Source organism: Prunus persica, chromosome G5, assembly GCF_000346465.2.
Source record: "Prunus persica cultivar Lovell chromosome G5, Prunus_persica_NCBIv2, whole genome shotgun sequence".
NCBI classification, from domain to species: Eukaryota; Viridiplantae; Streptophyta; class Magnoliopsida; order Rosales; family Rosaceae; genus Prunus; species Prunus persica.
The window spans coordinates 12867746-12885633 of record NC_034013.1 but is presented as its reverse complement, the minus strand read 5'-3'; the positions used below and the strand labels follow the sequence as shown (position 1 = coordinate 12885633).

General features: G+C 37.8%; 4 protein-coding genes across 11 annotated transcripts; 2 read left to right on the top strand and 2 right to left on the bottom strand.

The window, feature by feature from the left end:
- On the bottom strand, window positions 1-6444 carry LOC18776171 (nuclear pore complex protein NUP98A). The gene is made up of 10 exons (XM_020563704.1): window positions 5846-6444; window positions 5568-5613; window positions 4723-5028; window positions 2815-4284; window positions 2302-2523; window positions 1844-2215; window positions 1376-1588; window positions 837-1270; window positions 362-421; window positions 1-252 (listed from the first exon to the last, which is right to left on the bottom strand). The coding sequence occupies exons 2-10, from the start codon at window positions 5584-5586 to the stop codon at window positions 220-222; spliced, it is 3129 nt and encodes a 1042-aa protein (XP_020419293.1). The 5' UTR covers window positions 5587-5613; window positions 5846-6444; the 3' UTR covers window positions 1-219.
- Window positions 7965-10597, top strand: LOC18777539 (WAT1-related protein At3g30340). Of its 3 annotated transcripts, XM_020563706.1 has the most exons (7): window positions 7965-8863; window positions 8988-9050; window positions 9158-9274; window positions 9360-9771; window positions 9879-10030; window positions 10129-10292; window positions 10330-10597. In XM_020563706.1, the coding sequence occupies exons 1-7, from the start codon at window positions 8673-8675 to the stop codon at window positions 10332-10334; spliced, it is 1104 nt and encodes a 367-aa protein (XP_020419295.1). In that variant the 5' UTR covers window positions 7965-8672; the 3' UTR covers window positions 10335-10597. The 3 variants fall into 3 exon arrangements, with proteins under 3 accessions (XP_020419295.1, XP_020419294.1, XP_020419296.1); XM_020563705.1 differs by having other exon boundaries at window positions 7966-8863; window positions 10129-10597; XM_020563707.1 differs by lacking the exon at window positions 8988-9050 and having other exon boundaries at window positions 7966-8863; window positions 10129-10597.
- On the bottom strand, window positions 11011-12075 carry LOC18776338. Its single transcript, XM_007210668.2, has one exon. The coding sequence runs from the start codon at window positions 11827-11829 to the stop codon at window positions 11314-11316; it is 516 nt and encodes a 171-aa protein (XP_007210730.1). The 5' UTR covers window positions 11830-12075; the 3' UTR covers window positions 11011-11313.
- On the top strand, window positions 12821-17461 carry LOC18777344 (dolichol-phosphate mannosyltransferase subunit 1). 6 transcript variants are annotated; one of them, XR_002271647.1, is made up of 10 exons: window positions 12822-13000; window positions 13094-13193; window positions 13299-13332; window positions 13442-13518; window positions 14084-14109; window positions 14374-14538; window positions 14626-14740; window positions 15649-15749; window positions 17006-17149; window positions 17221-17461. XR_002271647.1 is itself a non-coding variant. In XM_007209423.2 (9 exons), exons 1-9 carry the CDS (start codon window positions 12909-12911, stop codon window positions 16132-16134), a joined length of 789 nt encoding a protein of 262 aa, XP_007209485.1. In that variant the 5' UTR covers window positions 12821-12908; the 3' UTR covers window positions 16135-16538. The 6 variants fall into 6 exon arrangements, 5 of the variants coding, with proteins under 5 accessions (XP_007209485.1, XP_020419297.1, XP_020419300.1 ...); XM_007209423.2 differs by lacking the exons at window positions 17006-17149; window positions 17221-17461 and adding an exon at window positions 16056-16538 and having other exon boundaries at window positions 12821-13000; XM_020563708.1 differs by having other exon boundaries at window positions 17006-17461.

Below are 17888 nucleotides of genomic sequence, written 5' to 3'. Positions count from 1 at the left end.
TTGATCCAAAAAAGAAAATTTATAAATTTGCCAAGTCAATGACCATTCTGCACAGAAATTTGTCCTGAAAATGCGAACAACAGCTTAACTAGATACATCAAAAATACTTTTCGATTGAACTAAACACCGAAAGCAATGCTTCTGATCCAAAAAAAAAACCCTAAAGCAATGCTTCTTGTAGGACGTCCATAGCATCTACTAGTTTTCCCTGTGCGCCGCCTATGGCCACGAAAGGACAGAAGAACAAGGGGACTGCAAAAGGAAAAAGAGCACGAAGGTGTGAGAACAAAGTTCACATTAGCTCGTAGAGGAAAAACTATACAGATTAACTATTCACCAGATGGCATGGCATCATTCTCACCTTTTGACCATTTTTCTTGCGATTAGACCTTGCAATCATAATGTTCAACCTCCTTTTTTCCTAGCAGAAAAACAAAGAGATATTTAGTCATAAATTACAAGCGATTCTCAATATAAATTAACACACTAAAATATCACTTGGTACACATTAACACACTAATGAATTGTCTCAAATCCCTGTGTACTAAAGCTGCACAGATGCAATTTAAATCAATGTTTGGTGACAACCGCGCTTTGAATGGGCAAGGCTGAAACGAACTGGATCGAAACCCTATCAAACCTATAAAGCAAAGCTTAGGTCAAGCCAGCAATGGGGATGGCATATTAACTAACCTTAACTCAAAATTTAAGACCTCAATGACTTAAAGCTCATGTTTTAGTCTAGTAACAAAAAAGGTCAGAGATCTTAAGGGAGTAAAATAAAAACCTTCAACAATCAAAAAAAGAAGATTGATACAGCTGTTTGTAACACTAACCTCTAATGGAAACCTCTCTTCATGGGATATATGTGTATGACCAGAAGGAATTGTAAACAGCCCACCAGAGGAAGTGGTAGTTAGTCCAGCAGTACCACCTGTTTGTGCAATAGAAGATATAGGATTGATTGGGCCGGAATTAAATGGGGAAGTTGTTGGAGCTGGAGCAGGAAATGCAGACACAGATGTGGGCGTGACTGATGAACTGAAAAGAGGCGGAGATGAAATTTGTCCAGGTACAGGAAAAGATGATGCTGAAGGTAATGGTGTAAATGAGGCTCCAAAGGGTGTAGGAGTAAAGGCTGGAATTTGTGGAGCAAATATATTAGGTACAGTTGAGGTAGATGTTTGAATAAATGCTGGAGTAGGATTCAAAACGTTTGACTGGGTGGTAGACAAGCCAAAGCAGTTCCCACCAACAAGAGCCCGTCCACCTGAAATTTATGATTATACATTCATAATATACAGAACTTAGTAAAGCTCATCATTGCTCACAAGCAAAAGTTTAGAGGATCTGAAATATTTTAAATAAAATATACCTCTATCCCCCAGTTGATAATCCTGCCATCTCAGTTCCTCATGACTTTTGTCTCCATAAATCCGCATCCCGCATATTGATTGGTATAACCCACTTAATGATCCACCATCTGGTCCAGCTGTTTTAGTGTAAGGCGCCACTCTACTTCCCCCAAATTGGCCCCCAGAAGCTGATATCCCACAGGCAGTGTTTCCGCATGTTGTTGATTGAACTCCTGCATCATAACTTATAATAAGAATATAATACAGCTGCAATGAAACAAAACACAACGAGGAATTCCTACATATTCCTTGTTGATTGCTCACAACGAGGCATTCCTGTATGTATGAAAAATATGAATCCCCGTAATAACAAAGCTACAATATAACAAAATACAATGAGGTATTCCTTGACCTCCAGAAACAGTGGTCCAAAATTTTTTCTTTTTCCAAAAAGTACAACCATCATTCATATACATCTAAATACTCACCAAATATAGAATTGAACAGGCCAGAATTAGATGTTGAATCTGTTCTGGGAGCTGGAGCAGGAAATGCCAATGTAGATGGGTCTGATGAACTAAAATGAGATGGAGATGAAGCTGGTCTGAATACTGAAGGAGATGACGACGAAGTTGTGAAAAGATTGGGTGAAGTTGAGAGAGGAAACGTTGATGAAGTGAATGGTATAGATGAGGTCCTAGAGCCTGTAAAACTAAAGGATGGAAGTTGTGGAGCAAATATATTCGATGGAGTTGAGGGATTAAAAAGACTTGAAGATGTTTGAGCAAATGTTGGTGCAGGATTCAAAATGTTTGAGGTCGACAAGGGAAAACAACTCCCTCCAGCAGGAACATGTCCACCTGAAATTTAAGATTATACATTTATTATATATAGAACTTGGTAGAGGCCATCATTGCTCACAAGAAATTTCTTAAGTTAAATATACCTCTATCCCCCAATTGATAATCCTGCCATCTCAGTTCCTCGTGAGTTTTGTCTCCATAAATCGGCATCGCCGATATTGACTGGAGGTCTCCCTTAGTTTCTAGACCAACAGAGTCATCTGGTTCAGTTGTTGTTGTGTAAGGAGGAACTCTACTTCCCCAAAGTTGGGCCCCAGAAGCTGATATCTCAAAGGCAGTGTTTCCAAATGTTTTTGATTGAGCTCCTGCATCAGAAATTATAAGAATATGATATAGCAAAAATGAAACAATAAACAATGAGGTATTCCTATATATTTGATTGAGCTCATGCACACAATGAGGTATTCCTATATGTAAGGAAAATATGAAGACCTTGCATCACAACTTATGAGAATATAACAAAGCTACAATGGAACCAAAATCGAGGAGGTATTCTTTGACCTCCAGAAACAGCGATCCAGTTTTTTTCTTCTGTTTTCAAATTGTACAACCATTCATAAATATATATATATATATATATATATCTAAACACTCACCAAATGGAGAACTCTGCGCTCCAGAAGGACATGAAGGACCAAATTGGCTGCTAGGAAATGTAGAAGTTGATTTCCAAAAAGAAGGAAGGAATGAAAAGGTGAAAGATGGAGTACTTAAAGAACCAAATCCAGGGGTATTTGAAACAGCAGAAGTAGGATTGCTTGAAGTACAAAAAGGGGACCTAGAGGAACCAGAAGCTGGGGTACTTGAAACATAAAATCCATGCCCAGATCTAACCAAGGGGAAACTAGAAATCCCAGTGGCAGCTTCTGTGCTTCCACACGTAAATCCAGGGGTATTTGAAGCAGCAGAAGTAGGATTGCTTGAAGTGCGAAAAAAGGAGCAAGAGGAACAAGAAGCTGGGGTACTTGAAACATAAAATCCATGCCCAGATCCAACCGAGGGGAAACTTGAAACCCCAGTGGCAGCTTCTATGCTTCCACATGTAAATCCAGGGGTACTTGATGCAGCAGAAGTAGGATTGCTTGAAGTACCAAAAGTGGAGCTAGACAAACCAGAAGCTGGGGTAATTGAAATATAAAATCCTAGCGCAGGTCCAATTAAGGGGGAACTTGAAACCCCAGTGGCAGCTTCTGTGCTTCTGAACAGAGCACTTGTCGTGGAACGAAGCGCTGCACTACTTGTAGCACCAAAGGGTGGCTGACTTGATCCACCAAATGGTGTAGAAGAACCAAATATACTGCTCCTAAACGTTGGATGTGATGGTTGAGTTGTGCTTCCAAATCCAGGGGTAATTGAAACAGCAGAAGTAGGATTGCTTGAAGTACCAAAAGTGGAGCTAGAGGAACCAGAAGCTGCGGTACTTGAAACATACAATCCATGCCGAAATCCAACTGAGGGGAAACTTGAAACCCCAGTGGCAGCTGCGCATCCACATGTAAATCCAGGGGTATTTGAAGCAGCAGAAGTAGGATTGCTTGAAGTGCGAAAAAGGGAGCAAGAGGAACAAGAAGCTGGGGTACTTGAAACATAAAATCCATGCCCAGATCCAACCAAGGGGAAACTTGAAACTCCAGTGGCAGCTTCTGTGCTTCCACACGTAAATCCAGGGGTACTTGAAGCAGCAGAAGTAGGATTGCTTGAAGTACCAAAAGTGGAGCTAGACGAACCAGAAGCTGGGGTAATTGAAATATAAAATCCTAGCGCAGGTCCAATTCCGGGGGAACTTGAAACCCCAGTGGCAGTTTCTGTGCTTCTAAACGGAGGACTTGTTGTGGAACGAAGCCCTGCGCTACTTGTAGCACCAAAGGATGGCTGACTTGATCCACCAAATGGCGTGGAAGAACCAAATATACTGCTCCCAAATGCTGGATGTGATGGTTGAGTTGTGCTTCCGAAAGGGCTTGTACCACCAAAGGCCGGGATGCTTGTAGCACCAAAAGCTGGCATGCTGGCAGAACCAAAGGCTGGGGTGCATGTTGAACCAAAGGGAACAAACAACCAGAAACCTACACAATAATTTAAGTACCTCATAAATCATGATCCAATTTCATTTTGCAAGGAAATAAGTCTAGGACACTTTCCAATTAAAGACACAAGTGAAGTTCCCACACCATACAAAATTTGTTTCACAAGTCAGCTGACAGATCCAGCAATTAAATGTACATTGAAAAGAATATTTTCAACAATATCTTAATGTCATACATAAACCATAGTCCACTTATATATAGGCATAAATTTTGGAAAAAGAAACTCATGCACAAACTTGCAGTTTAATAAAGCAGACAACTAAATATGCAAGCAAAGGTCAATAATCTCATACGTAAGAAAGTGACATTGTAAGTGATTCTAATAACCATCTTTCACCATAATGATATAACACTGAAACAGTGGAAGAACGATGAAGGACAAAAAGTGGAGAAATTCCAAATAATCCACCGGCTTACCAACAATTGAGGGCAACGATGAACTGCTGAAAGCAGGAGTAGAAGATGCTCCAAAAGTAGACATTGTATTTCCAAAATCTGTTGAGAATGAGGCACCAAATGTCATGGAGGAAGGAAAGGGTGTAGAAGATTGGGCTGCAGCAGATACACCATTCGAAGTGACCCCAAATATGGGACTCCCTGTTTGTGGACCAAATGGGGTTGTGCTACCAAAGATCTGGGGAGCAGAAGGATCGTTACTAGTATTGCGGGTCTGCCTAGAAACTGACTGGGACATAAATGGGCTTCTATATGATTGCTCAAGAACTGTAAAACAATATTCCATGAATTAACTTATTTTTCACAGAGAAGAAAAGCAAACATATTCCCAGGGCCTAAAAGCACCGGATGAAAATAACCAGAGCACATTGACAGAGTGCTAGCAAATGCAGGTCGTGTTCATGTTACAACAAAGCAAACAAAATGTGTATGACCAGTTACAAGTCCTATATACGCATATCTTCAAAATTGATTCATCCTTATGATCTCTAAATCACCACCAAAGTTCATAGAACCAAAAAGAGAATTAGTTTCAACATGAAAAGAAAAGAAAAGGCCTTAAAGAATTGTCACCAACAATTAACTAGGCTAGTGCAAAGGCGCAAGTTTTTTGAAATAACTTTTGCGCGGAAAAAAAGCATCATGATTTCTCCAGAATAAAGGATATATGATTGAAAAAAGAAAACACAAAAAACACTTGTTCACATATGGAAAAATTGAAAGTTACTGAATGCAGTTAAATAAGATGCGGCAACAAAATCTTGACTCATAAATCATGCAAAAAACATAGAGATAAGAGAGCTTACTGTCAACTGAACCAAACATCTCCAGCGATAGCTTGTAGATAGATACCTGAAGCGAAAACAGAACACAAATTCAACAACAATCGCAATAATGCATATCAAAATTCAACAAAAACATAGCCAGAATTAACGGCGAACATGCATTGGCAAATGAAAGTGAGAAATCGCTCAAATACAAGTTGAATTAATGCGAGAAAATTACAGGAACAGGCTGCAATTGGGAACCAATAGCATCAACTAAAACATTATAACAATATGACACATTAGGGTTTTGGAAGTACCTGAAAGTTTGTGAAATTTGGGTTGGATTTGGAGAATTGGAGAATGCCCAAATGGTTTTACGAGTCTGGGAGCGAGGAGGGCCCCAAAGCGTTTATATATGAACAGTTAGCGTTCGAAGTAAGCAGGGAGCGCGGGACGCCTGCGTTGAACCGATGTCGTTTTATGTATAGTTAGCTTGCGTTCAAAGCAAGCGCGGAACGCGGGAGCCTTGCGTCAATATAGTTACAATTAATTAGCGTTCAAAGTACGTCCTGAACGTTCCTAAGAAAATTTTAAAAAAATTACGTCCGTAACGCGTTTATATATCATTTTAAAAAAACCGGGGGGTTTTTTTTTTTTTTTTTGTGTTCCTTAAAGCTTTACTTTTTCTTTTTAATTTTATTTTGGGAGATGTTAGTTAGGTCATTTGACGAGGGAAGTGAGTCCGTCCTTTGACACTCAAGTACAAATCGACTTCGCTATAGTTTAGAGTAATTTATATATAAAAAATATTCTATTGTGGAATTTACCAAGTCCATCATTTGACTTGAAAAAGAAAATCCGAGCTCTTTGTTTATTTATTTTTTTAATTTTTTACTAGCCCCTTGGCACATGCGTGAGTTAATAATTTTATGATAACATGGGTAGTTATGTTCTATAAAAGTAAAACCTATTATATGATTTTATTTTTAATTTTAATTTTTTTAATATAAAAAAAATGTGAATTTACCATATTATTCTCATTTAATTAATAATTTCAATTCTTAATATAGGTTCAACAATATGCATAGAAGGGTGTACATATGTGCGGATCGTGGTGGCATAGTTTCAACATTTATGTTATTAAGCAAGTTCCATCTATAAATGACCCAATTATATATAAACAATTTATGTAAATAAGCAGAAAGTGACAAAATTATCAAATTTGCACACGTGGAAATTTTTAATTGAAATGGTATATTATTCTGCATTGACACATGGCATATAAGTACTTCATGTATTGGAGCTCTTTTTACTTTCCATTTTTATAAATCTTTTGGGGCTAATTAGGTGCATGAATGAGTGGTTTTTATGAATCATGGACATGTATTCCTGTGTTGCAATTAACTTTTGCTTTTTGGTTTTTAACCCATGAAAGAGGCTGAATGCCCTCAATAGATTAGTATCAAGTGAAGCTTTGCACTTTTCAGTGTCTCCTAAATATCTGCACTAAAAGAGTGGGTAGATAGATATGCACTAACTACTTGAGAAAAAGATAGTTTTGAGGTGATGGGAAATAGGCTCACAAAGCCGAACAAAATCAAAGTGACTCATAGGATTTTGCTAAGTTCGGTCGCATGTGTAGGCGCACAAGAGATATCAAGTTTCCAATATACACACGCCTCATTATCAAATCCACATGCATTTACAGTCACAAATTATCCACACGCACATCGGTGGCCCACCTAAGCATTTCTCTTCAGCTCATAATAGGATAGTTTAATCCCCTAGATATGCAAAGTTAGAGCTAAAATCCTTAGTGGAAGTAGGGCGTCGGCAAAACCTGCAAATTAACAAAAGTTAGCTACGGACATGCAAAGGGTCCCAATAAATAAAAGAGTGGTCGTAGTCATCCCATAAAAGCAACTGTTTGATGGTCGTGGTCATGCCAGAAAGCTAGCTTATTTGACATATAGATTCTTGAATTTGGTACCACACTGCTGAAAATTTGAAGAAAAGGAGAGCAACCTCAACCAAAAAGCTAGCTATTAAAGATAATGACAACCCTGATTCAATAATGTTAGCCTCATCACATCTTTATTATCATGCCTATCATTTTGTGAATGAACAGAAAGCTTTGATTTTCTACAATTTCCTGTCTGCTCATTCATTTCTCTCTCTGTGTAAGTAATATTATCCTCTATATATCCATATGCAGCATTTGTTTTTTATTTATTTTAAAGTTGGGCATTTCAATCTTTTGTATATGCTCAATTAACATATGGGTTCATCAAAATAAGTTAGTTGAGCAAATCATATTTTTGAAGGTAGGACTCGAATCCAGAGGAGCAATTATTCCAAACCACTCCCCTAATGGATCCTTCGCGAGCAAACCGTGTTTCAAAACATTATGGTTCTTTCGTTTTCTTTAAGATTTTTGGTGGGGAAGATTTGACATTTTGTTCTAGGCCACATAGTTGTTGTACATATGCTGTTTATTTATGTTTCAGAGATGAAAGTATTAGATGCCATGCACAGAAGAAGGTAAGAGTATTTCTTTCCTACACCACTACTCAAAAGATGCCTAATATAGTAAGAGTTGTTGACTAAAGAAGCTTCACTGTTGTGAAGATCATCACCTGATTTAGTATACACAAAAAGAAAAAAAGAAAAGAAATATGCAAATGGGAAACTCATGGCCTATATACCTCAAAGGCTACAGCTGCTAGGGATGCATGAGATCATGGATTGATGCCTGATAAACCGTGCAGGCCTAGCAAACGATTCCCCAATTAATCTCCCTATATCGGAAAGGATCAGTCAAAAAAAAGCAAAAAGAAAGGGAATCAAACATTAAATAATGTCAAAGTTGGTTGCTTAAAGCAGTGATTTGATTTGAAGAATTTTAATCTTGCTTTGTGCCCACTTATTCTGGAGCCTGTCTATTTAGCTCATCAGTCAGGTGTTTGCCTCAGGTGCTTTAGTAAGCATAAGAATTTCATTGGCAAAAAGGCAGAATTGAGAGGTCTTGCTCTGCCTCCTCCTAGAGTGCTGTGTGTTGTTTAAGCTGCAGAATTTTTTTCTTTGCAGGAGAGTGAGAGCTAGCTGAGGTTCTAGTCTCACTGTTGAAGATTTGTTGGATATTAAATGGCTGTCATGAAGAGCTGTGATGAATGGAAGCCTTTCATTGCTATGATAGCAATCGATTTCTGCTTCGCCATAGTGAATATTCTTCTCAAGAAAGTCCTTGATGAGGGAATGAACCATTTGGTTCTGATTACGTACCGGTTGACAATTTCTACCATTTTCTTAGCTCCAATTAGCTACTTTCGGGAGAGGTAGGCAAGCGTCAGTTTCTAGCTAGCTTAAGACTTTACTCCCTTTGTTGTTTCCATTTTTTCTTTGAAGTACTTTTTTGTTTTGTTTCATTTACTAGTTCATATAAAAAAAGCTTGCTTGCAGGACTAGTAGACCCAAACTCACACTTCGCATTCTATTTTTCCTCTTCTTAAGTGCAATAGTCGGGTTCGTAAAACTTCGACTTAATGCTGAATTTCCATCTGTTCATGTTAGTTGCATTATTTTCGTGCTTACAGAGCTGAACACATAACCTAAGTAACGCTTTTATGCAGGACATCCATCACACAATACTTCTTTCTCCTTGGAATTCAATACACATCTGCTACTTTTGCCTGTGCCTTCATCAACATGGTGCCTATGATCACATTCATAATGGCATTACCGTTCGGGTACGAATTCAATCATTAAGTACCACAACTACATGTTTCTTGAATCTTTAGGCTTCTGTATGAAATGTTGTTCCCTTTTTTACAGGTTAGAGACAGTGAACTTAAAATGCAACAGTGGAAGAGCCAAAGTAATTGGTACCCTGGTGTGCATTGGTGGTGCTTTTATACTGACTCTTTACAAAGGAGCTCCTTTATTTGATCATTCAAAAGCCACAACCACTCAAGCCATGGATCATGGGACCAAGCTGAGCCACATCAGAAACAAAGAGAGATGGACCATTGGTTCAATAGCTTTGGTTGTAGGAACCCTTTTATGGTCTTCATGGTTTCTTGTACAATCAAACATAAGCAAGATGTATCCCTGCCAATATTCTAGCACAACCATAATGACTTTCTTTGGTGCCATTCAGTCTGCCATTTTGGGTTTCTGCACTGGAAGGAACCTTTCCATGTGGGTTCTGAGGGGAAGGACACAAGTCATCACTGTCCTGTTTTCTGTAAGTATTCCTTTCTTCTAAAGAAAAAAAATTAGTAAAAAGAGAGCCAATCAATTTTATGCTCTGAGTGACTTCTGAGTTCATTAGAGAACTATTGATGTGTTCAGGGAATGATAGCATCTGGCTTAGGCTTTGTGGGGATGTCATGGTGTGTCAAGAAAAGGGGTCCTGTGTTTACTGCAGCATTTAGCCCCCTCGTTCAGATACTGGCGGCGCTAATCGGTATCCCCATTTTCCATGAACAACTCCACTTTGGAAGGTGAATTTTCCCATATGTTCTGCACTTGAAAACACTATTTATAATTGCTACCTGTGGTGCTAACTTTCCTCATTGGTGCTGCATTTGACATTGAACAGTTTGTTGGGATCTGTGATTGTAATCATTGGCTTGTACATTCTTCTTTGGGGTAAGAAAAAAGAGATGCAGAAGTGTGTGACAAAACTAGTCCAAGAAACTAATGCCATCAAGGAGCAGGAGCCACATTTACCAGCCATCACGGTCTCCATTGATTCGCGGTGTCCTTGAAGCCAAGACGGTCTCCATTGATTCGCGGTGTCCTTGAAGCCAAGTTTCATATGCTTTCCAATTCACAGGCATTCATTTTTTTTCCCTCCCACTTGATTGTTATGATCTTCTACCTAGGAAGCTAAAGCAAAATCAGCTGGCATAACCAGAATAAAAGAAGATTAACTTCTCCCCCTCTTTTATTCTGATGGTTGCAAAAATGTCCCCAAGGTTCTTTGTTAAAGCTATGGTAATGAAATCTGTTACACGAATTTGAAATACATACTGGTTTTGTAGTTGAAATCTTTACCATTTTCTAGATGTTTGTCTTTCTTTGTGGAGCCTTGGGAGTTTAAGAGTTTATAATCTCGTGGAAGGTTAGCAAATTAGTAGATGATGAAGGCAAGAATTCACAATAAGGCATGTGTTTCAGAAATCTGTAGCTGTTTAGTGAACATTATCACCACGTTAATTGTCATCGGACTACACAAACTTCAAAATTAAATCCATCGAACGACAATTAAGGTTGGGGTGGTGAGCAAAAATCCTCTCTTTTAGTCGAAGATGAAATGAATTCACCTAATGGCATTGAACCTCTGCTTCTGCTTTTACCATTGCACTGAATGATCAAAACACTAGAGCACAATTAGTCCTTTGCTCTATTAACAAAATTCAATCCCTGCAATATCAGATGATAGAGTGCACAAAGAAACCCTCCATCTCAGCACTGATAATTTGCCAGAGAAACAGAGCAATCAGACAGAAACTAATGTTATGTAAACCCTAATACATACACACAATATCCAATAAATAAATACCGTGAATGACATGCTACATAATTTTTGCAATCCTTAGCCAAAAGAGAAAGTCCAGACCAGACAATACATTATATATAGAACGCAATAACATTTGTTTTGTCTCTTCAATTACTTGCTACATAACATAAAACCATAAAGCCTTACAAAGGCTTGTTATTAAACTTGGTAATTAAGCCACTCCACGGGAAATCAAGACGTATATATATATAAATAAGCTCCTCACTCATCATCATGCTCATGATGTTGGTCACTGTGGATGTTTTCCCTCTCCTTCTCCTTCTCCTTCTTCTTCCCCTTCCATCCACGCTTCTCCGGCTTGATATGATACCCATGAGGCTCCACAACATCAGTGATATCCACCCGAACACCGGGATCATTCGTGCTGTAGCTGCCACCCATCATAAGAGAGTTGTTCACGCTCTGGAAATTGCTGTTCACATAAGTGCTCAACCCATCAGGCTGCTCTCCAAATGCCGGGCCACCACCATGAAGCCCTGCTGGCTTGTTGTTGTTCTCATGATCCAGCTCACTTCTCAGTGAGGCTCCATTGTTGTTTCCAGCCAGTGTGATGATTCTCACGCCGGTTTCATCGTCGTCTTCTTGGTTGACTGAGCCAGATTTGTGGAGGTCAGTGACTCGGTTGGTGATGACAGAGACCATGTCTCTGATTTCTCTGTCGAGTTGTTTGTGCTTGCCTGCATCATGGCTGCAGTTTTTGACTGACTCGTTGGTCATTGTTTTTGAGAGAGGCCACAAAGGGGGGAAGTTTAGGATGAGTTTGTGAGTTGGGTTTGTGTTTTAGATTTGAGGAAAACATTGAGCTAGATAGATTTATAAAGAGTTGATCCAGAGGATGTAGAAATTGGAATAAAGGAATGCCTTACTTGGCAATACAAGGATATTAATCATTTCAGATGGAAAACACAAAAGATAGAAGGATAGCAAAAGGGAGGGGATTGCTTGACATTTGGTTCACATACTCTTTGAACTTTATGCTTTTGTGACTCTTACTCACACTCTAGTTTTTGGGAGGTATAGAAGATTGAAACAAACCCATAAAGAACAAAAATACCAATGATGATTGAATGTTGTTGTTTTTGATAAATTGTATGAGATTAAAACTCAAAACCTCTTCCAACAAAATAAAAACTAAATGCCCCTTAACCGAATAATTTTTGAAAAACAACCACACAATTTTAATTTTGAAGTGCCCATTTGTGATGGAGGTAACGTGGCCCCATCTCCATTGATGGAGCCACATGTAGGCATGGGATGGCCTAGTATTCTATACAATTTTGAAACAAAAATTTTATGTAACTACACCCACCACCTCAAATTAAGATATTTGGACTTCTCGGTCCATTTGAGTCCCTAAAATGATGTCGATGTCTTCACACAAGGAACATCAGTGATGGTCGAGATTTTTTTTTCCTTAATTTTTTTATTTTTTTATTTTCTCAATGAATCCAAAAAAAAAAGTTGTAAAATATTGGAATTTTACAGTTTTTATTAATTCCGGGTGTACCAATCAATTTTATGGGTGTCTGTAGTATCCCCTTCATAAACGTATGTCTTGGGTCTTTCCAAGCCCGAACATATGTCGGGCCTATATTGTCCCAAAATTGGCGCCACTGTTAACTAACCCTTTGTCAACCTGCAGCTCAAGCAGGCCCAAACGACCCTGAAATTATTCTGTGTAAAAATGATTAATTAGGGCAAAATTGATTTGTGATTCTTTGACTAATTTATGAACCATTTTGATCCCATATGCATAGATTGCTGATGAATTAGAACGAGTGAATGAGAAATTGAGAATGGAGAAGAACAAGTACAGCATCATAGTCCCAACCTATAACGAACGCCTCAACATTGCCCTCCTCGTCTACCTCATCTTCAAGCATCTCCGGTAAAATCTCCATCACTCGTTTCTCTGCAATTGAATTCATGAAAATGAAATTCCGGGAAAACCCATCACAAAAATATCGTTTTCTGGGTGCAGGGACGTTGACTTTGAGATAATCATCGTTGACGATGGAAGCCCGGATGGTACTCAGCAGGTTGTTGAGCAATTGCAGCAACTCTATGGTGAAGATCGGATTGTGAGTAAATCGTGTTCTGCACCAAATTTTTTTTATGTTTCTCAAGACTGGTTTTGATTGTTTTTGGGTCTCATTTGTTTATTTGTGTATTTTATTGTGGTGCAGCTGTTGAGAGCTAGAGCTAAGAAGCTTGGATTAGGCATGTGATTATGTTTTGTTTTTTTATTTTTCTGTTTTCAGTTGAATCAAATAGAATTGCCAAAATTCAAATATGGTTTAATTTGTTCTATTGTTTTGTAAAATTTTAGGAACGGCTTACATTCATGGTTTGAAGCATGCGTCTGGGAATTTTGTTGTGATCATGGACGCGGATTTATCACACCATGTAAGTATTAGTATGTCTTTAGGATGTTCATGATTATTATTCAGTATTTACAGCATCATTAAGTGTTTGCCTTGAGAAATTACTTTCCATATTTCATTGGAAGGGATAATTTCCCACTGGCCAAGAGTTTTAGATGACACGATTAAGGAAAGGGTGGGTGGTTTGTTAATTTTGGATTGCAAAAGCAACTTGGAAAATTTTCTCTATTAAAAGTTGTTTCCTTTCTGTATTAGTATATAGTGTACTCCCTCATTTGCTTAAAGCTATTGATTGCGTCTTGTACATATTGATTTCCAGAAATATTTAGGGGGAATTATTATTTGAGTAGTTTCTTTTGAACCATCAATACCTTGTTCATGTCACTTTTTCAAAGAAGACAATTACAAATATTGAATTAGCTCTTTCCTTTGGTGATAAGGGAGTCCTCCTCTGGCCACCAAAATTGAGTATGTTTTTTTGTTTTTTGTTTTCCTTTTCTTTGAATGTTCATATATTGATTGCATTTCCAATTTCTTATAGTCTTCACAGTTTTATTCATTTGGTCTGTTTACTTCTCATGATGCAGCCAAAGTATTTGCCAAGCTTCATCAAGTAAGAACAAGTTTTTTTTTCTTGTTGTTACCCACTATACCATAGTATACTTGAGGAAAAATTTAGTTGTCCCCCCTGAACTATTGCTTGTGTTTCACATTGTCCCCTAGATTTTCAATTTGGCTTTGAGGACCCCCTTAATTTTCAAAACGTTCTATAAGGCAAAGTGGAACACACAGGTCATAGTTGAGGGGGCTCTGCTAAATTTTTCACAATTTTTTTCTTGAAATCATTCTGAGTTACTTGTGGCATGCTTATTATCAGGAAACAGTTGGAAACTGGTGCAAGTATAGTTACTGGAACTCGTTATGTCAAAGGTGGGGGTGTACATGGGTGGAATCTTATGCGCAAATTAACAAGTAGAGGAGCCAATGTTCTGGCACAAACACTTCTATGGCCTGGTGTATCAGATTTGACCGGATCTTTTCGGTACATGATTAAATTGATGTATTAAGCTTGATTGTATATCACACTTCACACAATTATAGGACAGACATTGGTGTGGTTCTTTTGTAGGCTTTACAGGAAATCAGTGCTTGAAGATATCATCAGTTCCTGTGTCAGCAAGGGCTATGTCTTTCAGATGGAGATGATAGTTCGAGCTTCTAGAAAAGGCTACCATATTGAAGAGGTAGGTACAATTATATCATAGATGTTTGCCTGAAGCCTCTGGTTGAAATTGATAGTCCATGATCATGAAGCTAGTTTTGTGTCTGTGGCTGTTGCTTGTTGACATCTTTGAAAGTTTCAGTTTTCTTATAAGTGTACTGCCCATGTCTTCTTTTTGTTTCTCTTGATCGTCACATCCACTATTCCATTGTTCCTATCTCTTAATAACAAACAGCACAGTTCTTGTGTCTGTCTTCATGCCTCCTGCCATGAACGGTTTTTCTTTGTTATTTTTCCGATTTTCAGATTCTGTGGAAATTAGGATGTTGATTTTAAATTATAGTGAAGTCTTGTGCTTATCAGCTTTGCATTTGTTTAGCTTGTGATTTCTGTCAGATCCCGACAGAAATTAAGAACCATAACATAGGTACAATAAGAGGTTCTCATGCTCATTAGAAAAGGATCGATATGTATTCAATTGTGGTAACAATGATTTCTGTGGTTGTATTTGATATATAAATGTTTGAATCACACAGCCTGGAACCAATAGTTTACCATGCTATTCACTTTTATTTTGGTTAAACTGGAAACCGTGAAAGTTTGGTCGCCAATGTACAAATGCTTGAATATGTTGACGAAATGCAAGCTAAGGTTATTATCATTCTTTTCATTATTAATTTTAGATAATGTAACCATTGGTATGAAGTATTAGAGTTGAGGAATATTATTAATCTATTAAAATCGTGGCTTGAATCCTGCTGCCCTTTTTGCTTGTGTGAGTGCCCATATAAGCCCTTGGATGTATACCAAGAAGATTTGGGTTTTGTTTTTTCACTTAATTTTGTCCATTCCCTTCATTTTGCTTTTAAATAACTGCATTATTGACTATCTCCCTTTTGTACCTGTTTTTGGTTATGTACCTATCCATAGGTTCCAATCAGCTTTGTTGATAGGGTATATGGAATTTCAAAGCTTGGAGGATCTGAAATTGTTGAATATCTGAAAGGCCTTGCCTATCTTCTCGTTACAACGTGAGATCCGTAAATTACAACACACAAATAATTTGTAAACGTTTTAAAGGTACTTTTTATTTGTAAGTTCTTAGTGATATAGAAGAGATTTTACCGGGGCCACTATATAAACAAATTTTATATCTTCTCTTTTGTTTATGAGTAGTTTCTCGTATCCTTACATATACTGCAACACTCTCACAATGTGGCGTGAGAGTTACCACATAGGGCAGCCTCACTCAAGAATTTCGCCAAAAGTAGACATCACATTTCCACATTTAGCTCTCTCCCGCTTTGTAATATTTTCAGCTTCCGTTATTCTTGCAGCCAGCTCTTCCACTTCACAAAACTCTTCATGAACTGCCGGAAAAAATTGCCGGAACTCAGCATGGTGGGAATACTCTAATCACGTGCAGTGCTACGTGCTGTCACCTGATGGAATTTGCTAACCATAATAAAATAGTGATAGCATAAGGGAGTTAAGAGGAGAGATCGTGGTTAAAGCGTAGACTTGATTGGCAACAGAGTGAGCAGTCGACACAAGCAAGCTTTGCATTTGGGTTGGTTGGGAAATATATCTGGCATGACTCACTGTCTCTCCAATCTCATTTGACCATGCTTTGTTCATGTTCACCCTTCCGACATTGTTGACGCAGTTTAAGTCTAGGCCAAATGGTGTGATTTGAAGAGACAAAAATGTAAAGTTTCATGATAGAGATGCTAATTAGGACGTGTTTATGAGGCTCTTCACAAATAAATCCCTCAAGACTCTATTTCATAGTAAAAGCCACTTACAGTGCCGGTTTTGTTTTTGTCTGTCTATTTAGCAGATGGAGTCCCACAAGAGTTACAATAGGAATAGTAGTTCAAAATTTGGTTATTGGTTTATCAAGTATTTGTTAATGGCTATTAGTCTTGGTAGTCACTGGATGTTGAAATTAAGTTTAAAAAGAGAACAGACCAAGAAAGTGTATTTTCTGAAGGTTGGTGAATTGTTTCTATCTGAAAAATCTTATTTTGGAAAATACACTTTCTTGGTCTTGTCTTTCTTTTTAAACATAATTTCACCATCCAGTGGCAACCAAGACTAATACCAATTAACAAATACTTGATAATCCAATAACCAAAATTTGAACTAATATTACCATTCCGACTCTTTTGGGACTCTATTTGCTAAATAGACAGACAAAAAAATGAAGGAAAACAAAAAACAAAATTTTCCCTATTCTTAATTTCTTGAAATCATTCTTAGTTACTTATGGCATGCTTATTATCAGGAAACTGGTGCAAGTATAGTTACTGGAACTCGTTATGTCAAAGGTGGGGGTGTTACTTATGCGCAAACTAACAAGTAGAGGAGCCAACGTTCTGTCACAAACACTTCTATGGCCTGGTGTATCAGATTTGACTGGATCGTTTTGGTACATGAAATATGCTTTCACCTGATCTAGTCCTTTAATTTCCAGCCATAATAATGCTGATCGCATCACAGGGAAGAGGAGAGATTACAGTGAAAGCTTGATAGACTTGATTGGCAAGATAGGGCTACGAGATGAGTTGATGAAGAGAGTGAGCAGTCGACACAAGCAATCTTTGTAGTTGGGTTGGTTGAGAAATATATTTGGCATGACTCTAACTGTGCCTCCTACCTCATTGCCATATTGATGGATCCTGTTATTTTTGTAAGGTAGATAATGGATATTTTAATATTTATATATTCACAAAATTTTGTATGGGCCTTTTTCCATTCTATTAATATCAATTTAAGTCTAGGCTAACATGGTGTAATTTGAAGATATGAAAAATGCAAATGTTTGATGGTGTAGAGAAAAACCTCAAAACCTTCATGAAATAAAAGCCTCAAAACTCTGTTTCATGGTAAAAGCCGCTTGATTGCGGTTTAAAGAAAAAGAAAAACCCTAGTAAACAAACTGCTATTGCCCTTACAATGAATTAGAATGATTCTGATACTTATTACTCAAAGTGAACATGTCACTAAATTCTAAATCATTTTTCGCTATAGTTTGATTCTTAAAGATTTTTCACCAACCTTAACAGTTGTCGGAAGAACCATACTAATTAAGTAATATTTATTTTAATCCTACGTCCTTATTCTTATATACATTTTTATGTCACCATCATAGTATCTACCATTTTAAG